This window comes from Emys orbicularis, chromosome 3, assembly GCF_028017835.1.
Source record: "Emys orbicularis isolate rEmyOrb1 chromosome 3, rEmyOrb1.hap1, whole genome shotgun sequence".
Taxonomy (NCBI): Eukaryota; Metazoa; Chordata; order Testudines; family Emydidae; genus Emys; species Emys orbicularis.
In genome coordinates this window covers 172,115,653-172,137,538 of record NC_088685.1, presented here as the reverse complement: position 1 = coordinate 172,137,538, position 21,886 = coordinate 172,115,653, and the positions used below count along the sequence as shown (strand labels likewise).

At 39.0% G+C, this 21,886-nt stretch overlaps 1 protein-coding gene across 1 annotated transcript in view; it reads right to left on the bottom strand.

Annotated features, from left to right (window-relative positions):
* Window positions 1–2,221: 2,221 nt before the first annotated feature.
* The window catches only part of LPGAT1 (lysophosphatidylglycerol acyltransferase 1), a 150,994-nt gene continuing 131,329 nt past the window's right edge, over window positions 2,222–21,886 (bottom strand). The window contains exons 6-7 of the mRNA XM_065401725.1: window positions 7,287–7,393; window positions 2,222–2,373 (exon numbers count right to left, since the gene is read on the bottom strand). Of these exons, the coding sequence (XP_065257797.1) occupies window positions 2,222–2,373; window positions 7,287–7,393 (259 nt within the window). The remainder of the gene's footprint in view (window positions 2,374–7,286; window positions 7,394–21,886) is intronic.

The following is a 21,886-nucleotide window of genomic DNA, read 5'->3' as shown; positions in this document are numbered from 1 at the left end:
TACAAAACAAAATAACTTGTTGGAATGTGGGTGTCAACAACGTAGTTCCAACCAAATCATATGTTAGTAAGACAAATAAAAACAGTCTGCCACTTGCACTCTGCCGATCATTTCAAGTACACTCTTGTTCAGACCTGGCCTGCTATTTACGGCCACATTTATGATGGTTGGCACTGAACTTCCCGTCCACCTTCCTGAAATATGGCAGATGAAATACATTGTTTACTTCAGCTATAGTTTAACAAGCATGGATTAAAGTGTAAAGGAAAATTCTCAGGTTCCAAACTGGCCTCCCTTTGCAGTATTTTGTTTGATTTTGTTCTTACACTGCAATTCAGCTCAGTGTGTAGGGGGGATGTGGGTGTTAGTTATCAGGAAGTTGAGTTTGAAAACTGCAGCTTACATTGAACACTAAGCTAAACATTAACACGGTCTTCTGCATTTCACCTGTAGTGGTATCATAATAGTCAATGAGGTATTTCAGTTGATCTTCTATAATGCATCATTTTGTTATCAGCCACACTGAGTTACCTTATGATGAAGTCATTGTATTTTTTGGCGTACTTAACTAGGCCACTTTTCCCCCACTAAATCAGGGAAAATTCACATCTTTCCCTTTTTTGGTTTGTTTTCCCCCCCAAGCAAAAGGAAAAATATGAAGCTATGTTTTATATTTTTATTCTGTACACTAATCAAAAACTGGTTCTCATGAGCTTAAGGAAAAACAGGGAATCTATACCACTAACTCAACATAGACAACTACTGTTGGCTTACTTTGCTCTCAGTAAAGTTACAATCCATGAAAGATAATACACCATAGTAACTCTAAGTTCTGACTACATGGTCTGTACTTATAAAGCGTAATGGTATTCTAGGAATAGTTCTTTTTATCTCTTTAATCACATGAAAATGATGCCAACTAAACCTGTCAGAAGTGAGAACCCACAGCGCTGACTTCCCATCAAAAGATTTGTAAGCCAGACATCGGAAAATCTGTTTTGTGCCAGGCTGCCTTTTAATTCTTCTTTTAGTGAGACTGACACTTTCAGCATGGTGGCAGGTTAATACTGCCCTCTGTATAGTTACTATTTTTTTTTAAACAAGTAGGTTGAACATTTTCCTATAGCTTTAGGCCAGCACTTATACCCACTTTTTTAAAAGACACCAACTTCCTAATATTCTTCCTAAGCAAAATGTTGATGATTTGGCATTAATTTGCTTAAACCCTGCCACAAATGTATTTAGTGCTGTTAGAACAACTGGAAAAAAAGGTCTCTGTAAGCTATAAAACCGTCACATTGGCTAAAGTTTGGTATCCAACACAGAAGGGCAGCAGGAGAGTTAATGCCTCTTAAGATTCCAAGTTGCTATAGATAAAGCTTCCTTTTTTCCCTAAGCTATATACCTTTCCTTCACTGTATTTTCATCTTTAAAAGTGCATTTTGCAAAAAGACAATCATCAATTTATGGAACATATTTTAAACACAAAAGGGAACTAATCAAGTGATGTGACTTTTTAAAGTTCCCTCACAAGAAGGAATACACTGGAACATGGCAGATGTTCAATGGTAATGGGCTGATTTATCAGGTGCACATCATTTTTAAATACATTATGATACTGAAACACCTTTCTGAGCACTGTTTTCTCCCCAAAAAAACATTGCTGACACTGGCTCTCACATGGGTGTTGTCCTTAGGAATGATGTGTCTAATACAACGATGGCTGATCAGGGAGCAGTTAAGATACCATAACCAGCTCTGCAGAATATGTTTAACAGATCCCAGCAGTAAAACTTGAGTTTTTGCAAATGAAGGATCTCTAACCACACAACTTGTAGTACAGACTACTAGAGAAACAAAGTTGCTGAATTTTCTGAGCTTTAACTACAATGCTGAGAAATACCTGTGGCGTTAGAACTTTCTTGTTGCAGACTTTCTTCTATGGTGGTTGTACAATTGCACCTCTTGTCCAAATGCTGAATTTGCTTCAGAGTGTGGGGGGTATACACCTTTTAAAAATACGGACAGTTCTTAAAATACATCATCAGGTCACGATATTACTGATCCTCACTTTTAGTGGAGTTTAAAATCTCCCCTAAGAGGGGTAAAAATCCATCCAGCATTTTCCTTTACTCTTGTATATTCACATTTGCACATATAAACATGATGCAGATTTGCAAGAGCCTGGCTTCTCAAAGTGTCCTCAGGTCCCTTTCAACTTCTAAAATAGGCAATGATAAAAATACTGAAGGATGCAGTACCACATAATGCCCGACAAAAATGCAAGGGACTGTATGACAATTAGCCACAAGTTGCTGAGGGTCATCTCTCGGGAAATAGCCTTTGCTTGACCCTGAAGTGGAGGAAATGCTCCTAGAAGACAAGAAATAGCATTGTTAATCCTTCTGCAATAGGAGCTATAGTTTAGGAGTGCACTATTCTTTAGCAGCACTGCCCGTGCTGACAGTGATGGTGGTTACAAGGAATCCATTGGTTATCTGCCTTAGAATATAATTTCCTACAGTACAATTTCTATCTTCACAGAGGGGGAAAAGTTAAATTAGTGTTCCTTCCATACTGGTAAAAACCAAGTACAATTAGGTGGCCCAACATGGATTTTTCTAGCTGTTATTTGTCAAAATGTTTTCCCTCCCAAAATGATCATTATCTCAAAACACATCTCTTTAAGTCTGAATTTAAGTCTTTGCTTTAGTTTCACTCAGTGTGAACGTTCTCCAGCCAGTGTGGCTGCCAAGTGTCATCTCATGTGACAATCCTGCATTTGGCAATCCTGTGTCTGCCCACATCTCTGCCAGAATCTCACTCACTGAGTTGGGCTTTTGCTACAAGCGAGAGTTGCAAACATGCCTATGGCCACTAGAGGCTGCTATGGAGCCTGCATTCAGGCCAGCAAGTGGCCAGTTAGTCTTTCCTCTGGCTACTCCCAATGCTGGCTCGGAGTAGGGACAGAACAGCAGCAAGTGTTGGCTGGCCAATAGGACAGATGAGAGGACTCAGTACTACCCTCAGGTTCTTCCAACCAGACACTCAGAGACACCTCAGACCCCATGCCTCCCAGTAAGACCCTAGCCAGATCTCTCTCTCTCTCCCAGACAGAACCTGTCCACCTACCCCAGACACCCCTACACCAATCTATAACCCAGCAATCCTAGACACCCGACTGCAGCCTATCCCAGAACCCCTAGACTCCATTTCCACTTGCCCACCCTATGCATGCCTAAAGCCTTATAACTGCCAAGATTTGCACAGCTCTGTGTCCTACCCCTGCCACAACTTGAGGCAGGATAAAGTTGACCCTAAACTGGACTTTATGGTCATATGCAAAGTAGTTGCAAATATGCAAGTTACTACATGAAATAATTTGCATAAAATGTCAGAGTTGCACAAAACTTGGCAGCGGTGAATCAGTTTTTTCCATTTTTCATGTGCAAAACTGGTATTGAAAAAACCCCTCATGATACTAGGAATTAGAAGTGCTTGCAGGGGCATTATGGGAGCACCACTAAGTTTTGTCTAAAAGAAGTGGATGGATGTAAGAGGAAAGTCGTACCAGTACAACGTTACCTTTTCACAATAAATCTATGCTGTTTGTAAAATCTAGACATTGCAGTGAGTTTATACATACTATTGCTTCCACATTTGTTATCTCTGGTGGAACTGCACCCATAGAAATGTTTAAGAAAAAGCTTAGTGTAGACAAGGCTTCGCTCCCTCTACGCACACACTATATCATATATAAACCTTGACAAATTACCTCCCACCAGCCTGGGGAGAATCTCAATCTCTCTCTCAGAAAACAACCTCTCCACCCCATTTATTCACCAACAACACAGACTTGGTTACGCACACATAATTCACCCTTTGCACATAGAATTATAGAATATCAGGGTTGGAAGGGACCTCAGGAGGTCATCTAGTCCAACCCCCTGCTCAAAGCAGGACCAATCCCCAGACAGATTTTTGCCCCACATCCCTAAATGGCCCCCTCAAGGACTGAACTCACAACCCTGGGTTTAGCAGGCCAATGCTCAATCCACTGAGCTATCCCTCCCCCCATCTATCTATCTACCTACCAAGTCACCACTGCATTCACTCATTCTTATTCATCCCCACCGAAATAATCCATTCTCTCTCTTGCCCCAGTTTTCAACAAAGTCTCTTCAAAAGTGTTCCAGGGTTATATGATAGAGAGTTTCTCCAGTCTAATTTGAGAGTGCTTGATATCTAGTCAGCAAAAAGGAAAGTTTTGCAAAAAAGTGTGTGCTTTCAATTATTTTTAAGATTAATTTCACCCACTCTCTCCAAATAAAAACATTCTAATAGAGAACAGATATTATAGATTGTTTGTCTTTTTTTAGTTTAAAACAGTTTGAATTATATTACTGCAGTTAAAAACAAAATTACATACAAACCCCAAACTGTAATTTTTTTTTTTAAACAAACACTGATAATTCACTGGGCTACTGTTTTTAATACTCCACAGTAACTTGCTTCTGTGTAAAGTTATTGCATGCCAAAATTCAGTCTGGGGAAAGCTTTACAAGCTGAGACATGAATCACTAAAATAGTGTTTATAAAGAAAGTGAAAGTGATGGAACAACCTTAGCTGTTGCAGCACACACAGTGACGTATAATGTGGCAGCAAAACAAAAAAAAGCAAGTGCTTCACCGAAGCTCTGACATTCCCTTCACATTTGGCCTGAGAATCTACTGGCAGTATTGTCACTGAATTGAGAGCAGCTCTTATGCAGTAAGACATCACAGGGTAAAATTATGGAAGCAAATCCTCCACTTGTGTAAACTGTCATAACTAAATTAAGCTAATTTAGACGAGCTAAGGGTCTGCTCCAGGGTGTATTAATTTATGCCTACTTCCATTGATAATATACTAAGCATCAATTAATAAACTATAATCTAGCTCTTCAGAATAAAATGTTATTTAGAAAAATATATGTTTACATATATGAATGTACTTAGTACTAATAATTTTTGAGCAAGGAATTAGGAGGTTTTCATTTTGCTGCTCGGAATTCTTAGCTAATCAAATCATTTAGGTTTTTCACTGCCACAACTTCAAAGCACTGTCTATACAGCTGGTTTTAGAACACCAGCACGAGCCCCGCTATCCTGAGTCTGTTGACCTGGGCTGGGAGAGTCACTCCCATTCACTACAAAATGCTGTGCAGACATACCCTAAGGCCCCAATCTTGCAATGTACCTCATCCACACAGGGCTCCAATGAAGTCAGAGACTTTGTAATAGTGCAAGGTATGCCCACATGCAACACATCACAGGATCTGACCCAACAGAGATGTTTTTGGATATAAATACCCATTGTATTTGAGTATTTTGATGAATGAGATGAGTCTGATAAGGCAAAAGGCTAGTTATTCTTCTCAAAGTGAGGTGCATATGACATAGTAGGATGTTATGAGATTTTACTAATATTTCAAGCATCCACTGTATTTACAAATAACTATGATATACTCTAAAGTTTTATGAAATGATCATCCATTAGTATTAACAATGAATAATCCAATCTCTTTTTACCATAGAAAGACTTTGGAATGTTGAACTTAACTGAGTGGGTTGACTGGATGACTGTTTTAGGCAACTGCATAAGAAATTTAACAAAGAAGCTTTGTTTTCCTATAAAAAGGCAAATAATTTGCAGTATTTCAAACCCAGTCATTCTAATCAGGTAACATCACCGTCTGATAAATTTCCTTTCCTACATATAAATGTCTAAATGAAACTCAATGTTTTTCACTCATCCAGTTCTGTAAAGGAAAAACCAAAAAGCCCCCCAAAATAAAAACTAACAAAACTGTTGTTTTTTTATCATGATTAATTTATCTTCTCTCTATATGGTACAAAAACACAGGGCTGTAAGAGGACAGCTGGTAAACGTCAATGTTTGTCAAATGGAAGAGGAAATGTATCCCCAGCTTTATTTTCAAAGGAGAGTGCATATAAAAATGAAGTTACAAAATGTGTGATACTTCCCAGTGTCCCTTCAGTAATATCACCAGCGTCCCATATTTGTTTAGAACTCTGTGATCGGTCTTCATTTAGGATACTTTATTGTATGCTGTGTTGTATTTACAATATTCCTTCATGTTTTGAGGGAGAGTGTGGAGTCTGGTGCTTGGACTGGGACTCCCGAGTTCTAATGCCACTGATTTGCTGTGAATCCAAGATAATACAAGAACTAGGAGTCACCAAATGAAATTAATAGGCAGCAGGTTTAAAACAAATAAAAGGAAGTTCTTCTTCACGCAGCGCACAGTCAACTTGTGGAACTTCTTACCTGAGGAGGTTGTGAAGGCTAGGACTATAACAGCGTTTAAAAGAGAACTGGATAAATTCATGGTGGTTAAGTCCATTAATGGCTATTAGCCAGGATGGGTAAGGAATGGTGTCCCTAGCCTCTGTTTGTCAGAGGATGGAGATGGATGGCAGGAGAGAGATCATTTGATCATTGCCTGTTAGGTTCACTCCCTCTGGGGCACCTGGCATTGGCCACTGTCAGTAGACAGGATACTGGGCTAGATGGACCTTTGGTCTGACCCGGTACGGCCGTTCTTATGTACTTATAATCCTTGGGCACGTCACAACCTCTTTGTGCTTCAGTTTAATAGGCACATAGGAAATGCCATCCTGGATCAGACTCACTGTCCATCTAGTCCATAATCCTGTCCCGAACAGTAGCCAGTTACCAGATGCATCAGAGGAAGGTGTAAGAACCAACAGTGGATGTGGTTTAATTTGCCCCCCATAGAAGCCTCATCTTAACCCCTATTAATTAAAAATGTTAAGCCCTGAAGCATGAAGTTTTATATCACTTCCAAAACTTGTAAGCATTAACTCTTAGTATGTTTGGTATACATATAAAGATCGAGTCCCTCTTTGAATCTTGCTAAATTCTTGCTCTTAATGACATCTTGTGGCAATGAGTTCCATAGTCTAAGTATGTGGTGACTGAAAATGGGATTTCCTTTTAACAGCTTTGCATTTGTCACCTTTCAATTTCACCTGTGCTCTGAGGCAGGAAGAACAGAAACTCCTGATCTATCTTCTGTATACGATTCATTATGTTATATATTTCCCCCACACATAAAACATGGATAACAAATGCCTATTTCATAAGGGTGTTATGAATAGTAATTACATTTTCTTAGAATTATTCTGAGATCCTTGCATGAAAGCCATTATAGAAATGCAAACAATTATTAAGTATTCTCTTAAGGGAGACAACATGCTACCTGTTTTGTAAAAATGTGACAAGAGATCCTCTTTTTCAATGAACCGTTGATATAGCCAATCAGTGAGGGCTTCAGGCTCTGCAGGTACATCTTTAATTGGAAAAATCCTACCAAAAGAAAGAACAGAACAATGTGACTGGATCTATTAAAGTCATTCTACATGTAAGAAAGCCCCCCACTTTTCCCTCAAAAATACACAAGAACAGAATAAAACTGTTAAATTGGTCTGTGTTCCCTCTCATTTACAGCTCAAATAATACTTAACCTTCAAAACAGTGGAATATTCCACATCACCACTCAAATGAACGCTAAGGACATAGAAATCATCAGTACCTAGAAACTGCAGAACATAATCGAGGCTGCACAGAGCCCACACACCTCTGCAGTGTACATCGGGTTAAATGGGGTGGGGGGAGAAGGTGTAGTGTGGTATTAATTCCTATTTTTCCTATAAAATGATCCACGGACAATAGAATTGGTGGATAAAAAACAAACAAACAAACCCACCCCAACGCCACACACCCTGAGAAGATTCTTCTACCCTCTTTGGGAAGGAATTTCTTTGGGGTTTGAGGATTTGTGAAGGATGTAGTTAGCATTAATAGCTCCTCTGTGTTTCAGAACAAATAGCTCTTTATGCCCAGCAATGAAGCTGTTCTATCTGTCTGGAATTTATAAAGCAGGTTACACAAATGCTAAATCTTCAGCGTATAAGTGTACTGAAATATTGCTACAAGATTTTAACGAGCAACAATATGAGCTAAATCTGATTAATATTTATATATAAATAAAAGAGCTCACTGTATAAAGAGATCTAAAGTTGAGCCTATCACATGCATGACAGAAGGGATAGATAGAGGGGAGGGGGCAAGAAGATATTACCCAGTGATACCATTAAAACCATTTGTTTTGTTTTATGGTATAAGCCAAATCCTGCCTACCTGAGCAGGGTTAGGTAGTTGCATATGTGGGTGTATATCCATACCTGCCCCCAGAAATGAAGGACAATTTTAAGATTATAGTAGGCTAGCCATTTAAAAATCACTGTCTTTTACAATTTTGGGGGTGGAGGGGCAAAATCAGAGAACATTATGGCACAACTGTTTACAAAGTTAACCAGTGATTCTTATGATTATTATGGGACACTACATGCAACAATTCTACATAAAGCAATAAAGTTGGATTTTTTTTGAGACTGCTATACCAGTATTGAAGCCAATATAATCTAATTTCCCAAACCGCCACAAACAAGCTAACTGTTTTAAGCCAGAATGCCGGCAGTAGATTCAGAAACATCAATTAAAATTTAAAACTATTTCCATATAGCCTACATTGTTTACTCCTGGGAAAGCACACTTCTTGCCTTCTGAACTTTCAGGATGCCAAGATAAGTGGATTGGTAGTTTTCTTTATATTTTCTATAGGAGTGACAATTACAATGTCTTTGTAACCTTGTTACAGGGTTCCAAGCTTGGCCTCCCCATTTTGGTGCTTTTGTCAGTATATCTAAGTTGGATTCTAGATGTTCCAGTAACTTTTTAACATTTAACTACAGAAGTGGGACCAAAGAACCAATCTTATGTCAAAGTGTCAAAATGAGGTGGCTTATTATGAAGCACTTCTTAGAAACATTTCCCCCGATTTATGAAGAGGATCACTAACTTTTAAACTATGGCCTAAAGAGCAGTGAAGCTGCATAGGTTTCCCCATAAACCTGGCCTCTTATCTAACTAATTTGCTCATTAAACATCTTGCGAATAAAAAAAGCCACCCTTTTCACCATACCAATTACCATCCCCATTATCTCACTTTCCTTTTCTCAGAAAGCATGTTTTAGCCTCAGCAAGCCTGGAGAAAAAAAAAAAGGAAAGGTCAGGGAACAAATGCTCTCTACTCTCATTAGTGGACTCTCTAATGTAAGTGCCTTTCAGCTTCTCTTATATAAGACTGCTGCGTGCGCCTTGGCCTCCCAAGTAAATGCAAGAGACAACTGTATCTATGTGGCCTGAAAAAGGCAGTCTGAAGTGAAATTATTTTTATCATAGATTCTGTTTTCTGCTGCACCTTTCATTTGTCCTTCTCACGCTGTGCTATGCATTTATTCTCTTTAGTGGACTTTTCACTGCTATTTAAACATGGAATTCATTAGGCTGAAAAGGATTTGAGGTAACAGAACAACCTAAGGCTGATTGTGTAATGTTTTAAACAACATAGCCCTCTAGGGAAGGTTGGGAGGCATCCGAATAGCATTATGAAATGCTAGGCAATGACTCTTTAAAAACGACCTTTTTTCATTCTTGCATTTTCTCTTGTTCCTTTGCTATGTCACTCATGCCTCTCTCCCTCCTCAATTCTCCCTGCTTAATAGCTCCTCATTGTCACAAAACCAACATGAAGTTTCCCAGACCCTGACTGCACTGCTGCTGCATTTTATTCCTCTCATTATTCCAAACACCACTTTTTTTGGATGCTACATTTCCATATCGGAGACATTCTAAACTGAAGCTATTAGTAGCACTGTATCCCTCCTGTCCCCTTTCCCAAAAACCGTAACAGTCACTCTTGCAACGTCTACTCATAATATCACAGCACTAGTGAGTGTCTCTAACAAAACACTGCCAAACATACACTACTCTCTGCTGTCTCCGTGGTATCAGGTTGATAAGTCTTTCTTTGGTTTCTTCTTTCCCACAGTGCCAAAACTCCAGTGAACTGAAATCTACACTATCCAGCCTGATAGGAAATAAAGTATAGAACATTCCCAGCAACTTATTTTAGAATCTACCAGCTGCAACATTTAATTCTCTTCAGTATTTAATTAAATGAATTTTACCAAGTAATTATAGCATAAACAAAAATCAATATATTCAGAAAAAGCACTGAGTGTCAAGAATCAGCCAGCATTTATTTAACTTAACCCATACAGAATTATGAAGCTTCTCTTCACAACTGCTATTAATGCAAATCTGATATCATCTAGTTTGTTAACCATTGGGTATAGAAGGCTCAAAAGAAATACTGTATGTTCTGATAAAACTATGGATGCTGTTCTATTGAGAGCAGACTCAGATAAAGTGTTAAAAAAATCAGAAACACCCAAAGGTGGCTGCATTTCAGTAGTACTGTATGCTTACATGGTACAGAAGCACAGTCTTCTAATTAAAGCACAGGGCTGGGGGTCAGGAGATCTAAGTTCTAGTCTCAGTTCTTCCACAGACTGTATTTGACCTTGGGCAAGTCACGTTAGGGCCTGCTATTTCTTGACTTCAACCAGAGGAGTCGGTGCTCAGCCTTTAACCTCTTTGTGTATCTGTTTCCCCTCCTGTAATATTGGGATAATATTTACCCTGGCTAACAGGTAATTGCAGAGTTAATGTTTGCAATGTACCCAGAGATCCTCAGATGAACTATGTTATACAATTGTAAGATTAAAGACTTCTCCTAGATGTTTTAAAATGGTATTATGATAGTATATGAGAATCAGAAACTGAGACAAGAAACTGATCATTAAGATCACAGACCGAAAAAGGAAAAAGCATTAACAGTGGAAGTTACATATTAAATTGTTTCCATGATAATAAAACAATTTTTTTGTAACAAGAGTTTTTAAAATAAGATTTTTAACCCAACATGGCTTCCATTATCAGTCAACAGCAGCTGTGTTGTTGAGCAATTCTGCTGCACTATAACAAGATCACCAGGGTAGTAGAACAGTATGAGAAGACTCCCTTTAGCTTCAAGTGCAAAAGTCCTAGATTTTGGGTGTAATAAAGCTTTTCTGTGCAGGAGCCACAGGAAGCATTCTAAGGTTATGCCTACACTACAGAGACTATACTGGCACAGCTCCTTAGCATAGATGCAGCTTACGCTGCTAGAAGGAATTTTTCTGTCGGTCAGAATGCCATGTCCCTGAACTAAATTACCTGTGTTGATGGAAGCAATCTTCTGTCGACACAGCTGCATCTACACTGGGAATTTTGTCAGCATAATTACGTTGGTTACACATCCATGTAACTTGTCAACGTAGACTAGACTTAACTCTCTTATCCTTCTGTGGTGCTACAGGGGAGAGTAATTTAAGCCAGTCTACGCAACAAATAAAAATATAGGAAAGTAGGTTGCCGTATGGTTGTCTGCGGTTCTGATTATAACAATTCCAGTTTACAGTTAAATGGAACATTATCTGGGTCCTTGAATAATGTTAAGGACTTGGACAGTCCAAACGCAGCCCTGGTGTAACTGCATCCCATTACAGAATTCTACTTTTAGTGTAGAGAAGTCCTTTAAAGAGACCTGGGATGAAATCCTTGTCCTACTGAAGTCAACACCAAAATACCCATTGACTTCAGTAGGGCCAGAGCTTGACCCCTGCTTACAACATGGTTAAATGTATTTAGAGTTTGTCTTTGAAAAAGATATGGGTATCACTATTAAAAGTATATTAAAAGCTACCTGGAAAAAGAAAATATAACTGACTCCGTTATTTGCAGAGATATTAAGAAAGCTAAAAATCGATCAAGAAGCATGAAATTAGTTATTCAAACAGTTTCCAGTAAAGCTGGCGGGAGAAGGTGGGTGAGGTTATATTTTTATTGGACCAACTTCTGTTGGTGAAAGAAACAAGCTTTCAAGCTTACACAGAGCTCTTTTCAAGCTAGTAGCATCTCTACTATATTTGCATAAGAATATATTTTGCAGATTAAAACAGATCTGGAAAATATGTAGGCACTAAGAACCTAGGCTTACAGGAGCATTTTGTGGAAGAGAATTTGCTTAAGATATTGTTAATCAGGCTAGTTGAAAAGTCTGAATACAGACTTTAGGTCTAACCTACATTAAAAAGAGAAGGCCATTAGTAAGGGCATGTCTTCACTAGCAACGTTAAAGCACTGCTGCGGTAGCACTTTAACGTGGCTGTGTAGTCACTCCCAGTGGTATAGCTCTCCCAGCGCTATAAAAAAACCCCACCTCCATGAGGGGAGTAGCTACCAGCTCTGGTGCACTGTCTACACTGCCACTTTACAGCGCTGAAACTTGCAGCGCTCAGGGGGGTGTTTTTTCACACCCCTGAGCGAGAAAGTTGCAGTTCTGTAAAGTGTGTAGACAAGCCCTAAAAAGCCTTATGCTTAAGTATTGTTCTCGCTGGCATGGTTTCCCTGGTCAACATAGACAGAGAGGCCCTCTATCTTAAACCATTTTACATGCCCCTTTCTTGGCTATGGCCCTACTAAACCTGCTCTATTTGACACCTAATGACAAATATGACAGCATCACCTGGCTCTCCCCCAAAATGAATATTAAATGGTTGTTCCATTAGGGGGTATGGGAGTTAGAGTTCAATACTCATCATAGCAAAGCACAACAGACAGCAAAATTAGTTGATTAGCACACTTTGTCACAATGAATTTTGACATCTGTTCACCACATCCACACTAGCAGGACTATTTAATACCAGCTTAGGGACGAGAAGGGTTATGGCAGCTAGTGTCTAATCCAATGCCAAATTCAGCTATTTCTCAAGTGTAGACACCTTCCTAGTCTGTTAGCACGGTTATATAAAGCAGTCTAGTTTTAACTATGATTCTGGCTAACAAACTTTCAGGACAACAGCATACGGCTTCAGACCCACCTTTTTCTTCAGAGAAAGCTTTCTAAACCATACCTCCAGGAAAGTTTCAAAGTAATACACTCCCAGCTGAAAAAAAACAGCTGTTATAGTGACAGGAATCAGTACAGATAATATATACACCTCTACCCCGATATAACGCTGTCCTCAGGAGCCAAAAAAAATCTTACCGCGTTATAGGTGAAACCGCGTTATATTGAACTTGCGTTGATCCACCAGAGCGTGCAGCCCCACCCCCCCGGAGTGCTGCTTTACCGCGTTATATCCAAATTCATGTTATATCGGGATAGAGGTGTACATGATTGCCTGTGATGTGTGTAATGAAAGTTTTATCAGCATGAGTTTGGGGTTGTGGCCTCACCACTCAAATTATGCAGGTCATTCCAATGAATGCTGATAAAAAAAAAAAAATCTTTACACAGAACCATATATTCAGTATATGCCACATATTGCCCAGGTGTTTTAGTCAGTTTTAAAAACCATTTGAGTTTTTTTTTATTCATCTGCCTATAAAGCCTCTGCTTTATTACTAGAGCCCTGTGAAAATTTTATTTTTTAAATAATTTTCATGTGCTATTTTGGGGGAATTTTGAATTATTTTGTTTTACCTATTTTATCCACATGGAATAACTATTTTATCCACCGGGGGAGTGGAGGGTTGCAGAGCAAGCCCACCCCACACTGGCAGATCCTGTCCTGCAGGATGGGTCTTGCTCCCTGCTCTGGGCATTACAATTTGGTGCACAGGGTGGCAGCACTACTCAGGTTTGGCTTGGTCCCCCCTCCATTGTGATGATGGAGAGGTGGCTGGGCCAGATTTGAGTCAGTGGCCATGTGCCAGGTTGCAATGCTATTCAATTAAATTTCCCCACTCATCCCATCACCATGACTGCAGAGTGGCCGGGCCAAATCTGAGCAGTTCTGCAACCACATATGCCAGGCTGCAACACCCAGAGCAGGGAGTCAGGCCCAGGCCGGCAGGACAGGAGCCACTGCTGCAGGGTGAATGTTATTGTTTTTAGTTTTATTTTGTGTTTCAGATTTGAGAAAAACATGGGGCTCTACTTATTACCATGAGTCCAATTGTAGAGGACTCAGAAGGAGCCATAAACATCTCTAAAATAACTTTAAACCAATTTTTCTATACCTAAAAGGTCAAAACTTTAAATCTCCCTTTCCCAAGGGTATAAAACGTTCCATTTCTACCTATGCAAAGTTGTGAGACGAGACCTCAAACCCATCACTGGCACAGAACTAAATACTGCCAATTCTTGGCTTGGGGTGAATGTAGCTTGGGCAGCAGAGAGGGACAATTCTATACTTCAACGGGAAGAAAAGAAGGAAAAACCATGCCACAAGTACTCCTGTTCTTTTTGCGGATACAGACTAACATGGCTGCTACTCTGAAACCTTAAAAATAATGGAAACTTTATGAAGCTGCTTTGAGGTTTGTAATCTAGGATGGGTAAGATGAATTAGTGAACAAGGGTTAGGTGAAATGGTCAAAGATGCTTGATAATTTGCAGAACCAATGATGAATTTATCACATGGATACACAATTGATTGCATGTTCAGCACCGTCACATTATATTGACATATATTTAATAATCATTCCACACACACCCAACCTTGTGTGATGGTTAATATTAGTTATCCCTACATACATGAGTTACTAGACCTACCCCTCCTACCTACATAGGATTTACAATTCTGTTTACTCCACTCAGCACTTTTCAGGAGCCTTTGCTGTAATCTTCCTTCATCCTGTTGCCGAGTGTACATTTCTCTGCATTGTATCAGTGCCAGTCACAATAGAATGGTAAATAATGTCCCTCACTCTATATAAGCTATGATTTTCTTATAGCTGCCATTTTTGAAGAAAAGGATCTTTGGCCTAAAGAAATGATTATAGATTATTTGTTGGTCAAATAAAATGAGTGTAAAAGGTAGTGATCGTGCGATCAAGCCATGAAAAACAAAGCAAAACAGAACTGCAGACAACATGGCAGGGGGTTAGGTCAGACTTCAATTAAATTCAGATGTGGTATACAGATCAAAGTGGAACTGTATAGAAAGAAATCAGCTCTAGGTATAAGCTGTATAGGGGAAGTGACTGTCTTGTGTGAGATGTCTAGAACAATAAGGCCTCAATCATGGTTGGGGCCCTAAGACACTATTTACATTCTCTTTTTTAAGTTGGCCTCAGGATATGAGCACTCAACACTTAAGCCATGAACAAAGAGAGTGATGATTCTTATGTTTCTTAAGCAATAATTTTTTAAAAAGACAACATGCTTGCTGGCTCAAATTTGAAAGGGGCTCAGTCTTCAAAGAGAGAAAAATCAACTTTAACGTGTTAGATAACACATTACTTTGCTGCATGTCCTGCACAGCCTGGTTATTGAGGGGATCAACTACAGAGACCCAGGCATACCTCACCTTTAATTTCTACTTAAAGACATTCTTTATCATCACCCCCACTCCTCAGTTACCTAAGGGTTCTACCTCAATAACCCAGTTAAGCATGGTATATTCAGAGCATGTACCTAGTTCCTCTTGTTACAAGATTTTCAGAACAACAAGAAAATAGCTTGTGAATACTGTGGGTGTTTGTGACGTTCCCCCCTGGTGTTATTTGGACCCGTGATCTGCTAGGTCACTCCAATCCTTGACTCTGAGAGCCAGCCTTATACCCTGCTCTGCTTTGAGAACCCCCACTCCTGGGCTGTTCTCACACAGCCTCTGGCATGTAAGATGCTCCCAGCTACTTGCAACCGAATGACACTAGCCAATATCTCTGGTCCCAGACACAACCCTCCGTCTTGCAGTGTCCAGTTATGCCCGCTGGATGCCGCAACCTCATACGAGTTCGTCAATTTAACAAAGAAATTGATATGCACCAGGCTTGTTATCCCAAGGGGAGCCTCTGACATGCTTCAAACCAAACGCACTGCTTCAGGTAGAATAAACAAGCAGACTTATTAACTATAAAGATTGACTTATAATCACTTAAAATCTAAGCATAACAAGTCAGATTTAGTCAAATGAAATAAAAGCAAAACACATTCTACGCTGATCTTAACACTTTCGAATATAACCTGTAACATTACTATAACATCATTGTAACAATTACTAGAACAACCAAGCTCAGTGCATCATGAGCCTTCCAAAGACACCCAATATGACAAACTTTGCATTGGATACCACACAATCATTTTATAAAGATGAACATGGGGGTGTCGGGTGTTCCCCCGAGGTACAGAGCGTCAGTTTTTATGAGCCTACAATTTACTGGTCATGTCCAAAGAATGTATCATCTATCACACTAGTACTATGGGAGGCCTAGGGAAGGCTGTATTATCAATTTCCTGCTTTAATCTATCTAGATTATGAGGACCCTATCACCACAGTACCTGACTACTAGGGTGACCTGATGTCCCGATTTTATAGGGACAGTCACGATTTTTGGTCTTTTTCTTATATAGGCTCCTATTACCCCCCAGCCCCAACCCGATTTTTCACATTTGCTGTCTGGTCACCCTACTGACTACCTTAATCATTGGACAAATTATTAAACTGTAACATTTATTGGATTATCAGTTAAACAACCAAAGTAATTTTGAATCAATATTAAATCAGGCAAGAGAAGAACTAAGGCTCTGTGAACCAGGAACTCTTGGTGCCAACTGACAAATGGCACAGGGGTGCACTGCGATTTACAGGGACCGCCTGGGTCTGATATATGTATAATAGTTCACCAAAGAGTGATGTGTGCAGTTTCTACCAAGAGCCCACTGGTTGTCAATCGTCATGAAATGGGTATACAAATAATATTTAATGAGTAATATTAACTATTAGGGCTGTCAAACGAATAAAAAAGGTTAATCCTGATTGAGAGATTAAAAAATAATCACGATTAATTGCAGTTTTAATCGCACTGTTAAACAATAGAATACCATTTATTTAAATATATTTGGATGTTTTCTACATTTTCAAATATATTGATTTAAATTACAACACAGAATACAAAGTGTATAGTGCTCACTTTATATTTGTGATTACAAATATTTGCACTGTAAAAAAGAAAAAAGAAATAGTATTTTTCAGTTCACCTCATACAGGTATTGTAGTGTAATCTCTTAATTGTGAAAGTACAATTTACAAATGTAGAATTATTTGTTTTACATAACTGGACTCAAAAATAAAACAACGTAAAACTTTAGAGCCCACAAGTCCACATTTGTAAATTGTAAATTGTACTTACACGATAGAGATTGCACTATGAGGTGTATGCGGTGAACTGAAAAAATACTATTTCTTTTATCTTTTTTACAGTGCAAATATTTGTAATCACAAATATAAAGTGAGCACTGTATACTTTGTATTCTGTCTTGTAATTGAAATCAATATATTTGAAAATGTAGAAAAAAATCCAAAACATAATCAATTTAAATTGGTATTCTAATATTGTTTAATAGTGCGATTAAAACTGCAATTAATTCTTTTAATTGAGTTAATTTGTTTTGAGTTAATTGCTTGAGTTAACTGCAATTAATTGACAGCCCTAATAACTATACTAAAAATTATGTTCTTAAATTCTGGGAGTTAAGGCAGGTCACCAGGAGGTAACATATCTCAGACATACTCCTTTCAGACAGGAGATAACAAGACGCTTCTCTGTCTGGCCATGAGAGCCATGTCTGCATACTGAGCCAGATACCAGTTGAAAGATTTGTGAAATGAGATGCAGGTAGGAGACAGCTCTGGCTGAGCAGGGGCTGGTGAAGGTTGATTACCCAGCACCTCCCCCCGCGCTCCACCCATGGTAACCAGACTTTTGGTGTCCGGTCAGTACATCTGACCAGACATCGCCTGGTACCCTTTTCTACCAGACTTGCTGGTCAAAAACTGGGCACCTGGCAACCTTATGCCCCTGGCCAGTGAAGTTGGAGATCTGATCCTCAGCAGGCACAGACAAGACTTCTTCTGGGTTAGCAAGATGCCTCACAACCCTGGGTATCCCCGGGAAACGTCACCAGCTCCAATAATGTAGGAGGTCGTAGTTTGGTATCGTAGCAACCATCCATACTAGTGTATTGTGACATTTTCAAATATCTTCTAGATAAAAAGTTATTCTTACTATTTCAGATTAATGGGTGTGATCTAACAAAGACACAATATTAGTTTTAAGGGTTTTTTTTGTTTTTTTTTTTAAAGGTGGAACAAACCGCACAATGTGTCTTGTGAGCTGCAGCTCAAATTGGGTATTTATTTAAAAAAAAAAAAAAAAAAAAAAATTCACATGCTGCCACAAATATCTTTTTTGTCCACAAGGTGGCTCCCCTAGAATTTATACTTCTAAAACTGTTCACTTTTTAGGATTCTATTGGCTCATTCTGTTTCAGTAGGGTGGTCCTTGAACACCTGTAAACCTTGAACTGTGAAAGTCTTCAGAATCTATCGTTACAGGGACCAAAAGATGGTCTGTGCCCTGCATTCCAGTAGGTCTTATATGAACACTGCTCGTTTTTTGTGGCATCTCTAGTTAGTGCGGCACTGATGTTAAACTGGATTTACTTTCTTGTGCTACTCTCCTGTCTATTTGCAAAACCTGCCTTTATCCCCATTAATCAGGTTGGCTCTTACTCGTATTTCCATAACCAGCATTGCGACTGCCAACTAAAATTGATCTTCTGTTGAATTCCTCAAGAAGTTAAATGTAGTGAGCTGTCCTGACTGGAAACAACAAAGGGAGATTTAACATCTCACATTTTTTGAGTCTTACGTAGCAATTGCATCCTTCTAGGGGTTTTTTTGTTGTTGTTTTTTTTTTTAAAACTAACCTTATCTTGTTTTACCTTATTGGCATCTCTCTTCCCAGGACTGCAATTTCCTGATTAATAGGTTTAGATAGAAGGAAACAAACAAGACTAAAAAGCTCAAGCAGAATGGAATTTAATTCTTTCTTGATTTCTTTTTTATCAGGGGGAAAAACTGCTCTGCTATCAAACTCTACCCCTATTTTTACATCATTATTTATCAGTGTTCAGCTGAGAGAGACTAGAGACTCACAATTAACTAGGCTTCAACTTCCTTCACTTTTGTAAAGAAATATCAAAGCCCATTTCACTAATTGCAGCAAGAACGTGGTCACGCAACTTTGCCTTCCTGGGAGTTTGGCCGCAACATGAAATAAGAGTCTAATGAAGTTGTCTTTATGTAATTATATAATCAATCTCCTTTTACCACACAGATGGTCGCTTATGCCAGATCAAATAATTATTTTCACTTTGGCTGCCAGAAGAATAAAACGTTAAACAATTATCCATTACACGTATAGAACATGAATGAAATGCAGCTAATTGCCCAATGCCGAATAGTGTTCTTACCCCAAACGGGAAAAGCTGGGGGAAGAGGGAGAATGCTAGAGATTTTTATGAACAGTCCTATTTTAGAATGTTATACTCTTAACGGCAGCATGCTCTGTCAACAACTGTGGATTCAAGAAAGTCAGCTATGTCCAGTAGAAAGCACTATACTTTTCACAGATTTGGATAGACTTCCCCCACCCCTCAAAAACACAGTTTAAGCAAGAATATGCACATACTAAGGGCTAAATGCTCTTCCACACCCACAAGTAAAGTTTTCTTCCTCTCCTCCCCGAAACCTCCATTTCAGACTCAAGATGTAGAGCAAATGCCAATGCTCAGCCATTCTGTGGAGGCTGCAACAGGGGATGCATGTTGCTACCCAATCCCTACACAAGTTTTGGCCTGTGTATCTACATGGTGCAGAGATCTACTGGCCAGGCCTCCAACACTTAGAACATTTGCTGTGTAGCAGGGAACTCACAGTTGGTTAAATGGCTCTGGTGTGATTGCACCTGGAATACAACAATAATTTCTAGGCAGCACTTTACCCACAGGATGGTGATGTATTGCATGGAAGGAAGTTCAGGGAAAAACAACAAAAATGGTAAGACCAGAAGATAGTGGGCCAAATTCAGAAAGGTTACATGTGTAAGTTACATGCATGTAAATTAGCATAAACTGATATAAGTTACATGATAAGGGGAAGGAAGCGAAGCATTTTAACAGGGAAAAGTAACAAATAGGAGGATGTGAGAAGATGTAAAATGATAAATCAATATAAATTCAATAATGACAAGTGCAAGGTACTACAGTTAGGAAGGAAAAATTAAATACAAATACAAAATGGGGGACATTTAACTAGGCAGAAGTACTGCAGACAAGGATCTGGGGATTATAGTGGTTCACAAATTGATTATGGCTCAGTGTGATGCTGTTCCAAAAAAAGGGAAATGTCATTCTGGGATGTATTAGCACGAATATCTTATGTAAGACATGGGAAATAGTTCCGCTCTACTGAGCACTGGTGAGGCCTCAGCTGGAATACTGAGTCCGGTTTTTGGCACCACACTAAGAAAGTTGTGGACAAACTGGAGACAGTTCAGAGGACAGCAACAAAAATAAGAGGGTTAGAAGATATGACCTATGAGGAAAGATTGAAAGAATTGGGCACTTTTAGTCTAAAGATTAGGATTTGTGGGTTGGGGGGAGAAGACAACCATGATCATAGGAATTAAAACTATCCAGAATCACATCAGTGTCAGAATTTGTGGCTTTACCCAAAAACCCCTCCCAGGGGTTCCTCTTTCTCAAGACAAAAATCATTAAGTGGAAACAGACCAATTCTCTTATTGTCACAGATTTATTGGCCATCAGTGGGTTTAGTCCTTATGCAGACTGTGTTCCCAGTGAAGCCCTGTTCTGTGTTAATGCAGACAAAACTCTCACTGAGTAACAGTGAAGTCACTTCCATTGAGTTTAGTGGTGGTTGATTCAAGTTTTAAGACTGCAAGAATAGGCCAAATGTACTAAATGGGTTGCAAGTAAAATGATCATCAAAATTCTCTTTGTAAAGCACTTTGAGATCTACTGATGAAAAGCACTGTATAAGAGCTATGTATTATTATTATTAGTAATAATAATATTTAAAACCATCATCTGTTACAAAAGAAGCATGGAAAGGATAAATGGAAAACATGGTTTCAAAGTACCGGTAGTTTTTATAAAAGTTTGAAGTTGTCAACCCTGAAAACAATTATGTTTTCACAAGTGCACTAAAAAAAATTGCATATGAAAATCTTTATAGGCTTTCACCAAATTCTGACATCCCCTTCTCCACATAGTTGTCTAAACTATTGATCTGTTCTCCCTGGGCTTAAACAATTGTTCATATTATTGAAGAACATGCAATTATATATTCACAGGCAATAAGCTTTCCTAAGAACAATATGGGAGATGACCAGAATTAAGCAGGATCCTAATAATTCAAGTTCAGTAATCAAACCATGATACATAATTTGAGGATATTTTATGTTGCAGAAAATTTACTTCTTATCAACATACAATTTCTTTGGATACATGAAAGCGGGGGGGGGGGGGGGGGAAGAGGTCATCTAGTCACTTCCCATAAGAAACGGTAAGTAGACATTCCCCCCATGACATAGAATCCTTACCCACCAAACTGCCTCTGCTATTGATGTAGAGAGGCTATGCCATCCCTACAAGTATGTTGTGTAAAGCTTGGATTTGAACAACCTCACAAGTCTCTAAACAAAGTTTTAATTCAGGGAAGTGTCAGTAACAAGTTTTTCTTCCTCCAAGATGACCCACTGAACCTAGATATAGAGAGTACCTGACCTCTTTAATAAATGAACATGACAAATACATATTATAGTAATGGAAGCATGAGAAATTCTTAGAGAGAACTGGCTTCCACTATCTGCTCAGTGGTTCTACTATACATTAATCAAAGGATGATACACATACATACATACACACACACACACACACACACACACACACACACACACACACACACGGGACTGTGATATAATCCTGCCATGAGATACTAAGCTTAACCGGAAACAGCAGCTTTTAGTTCCATC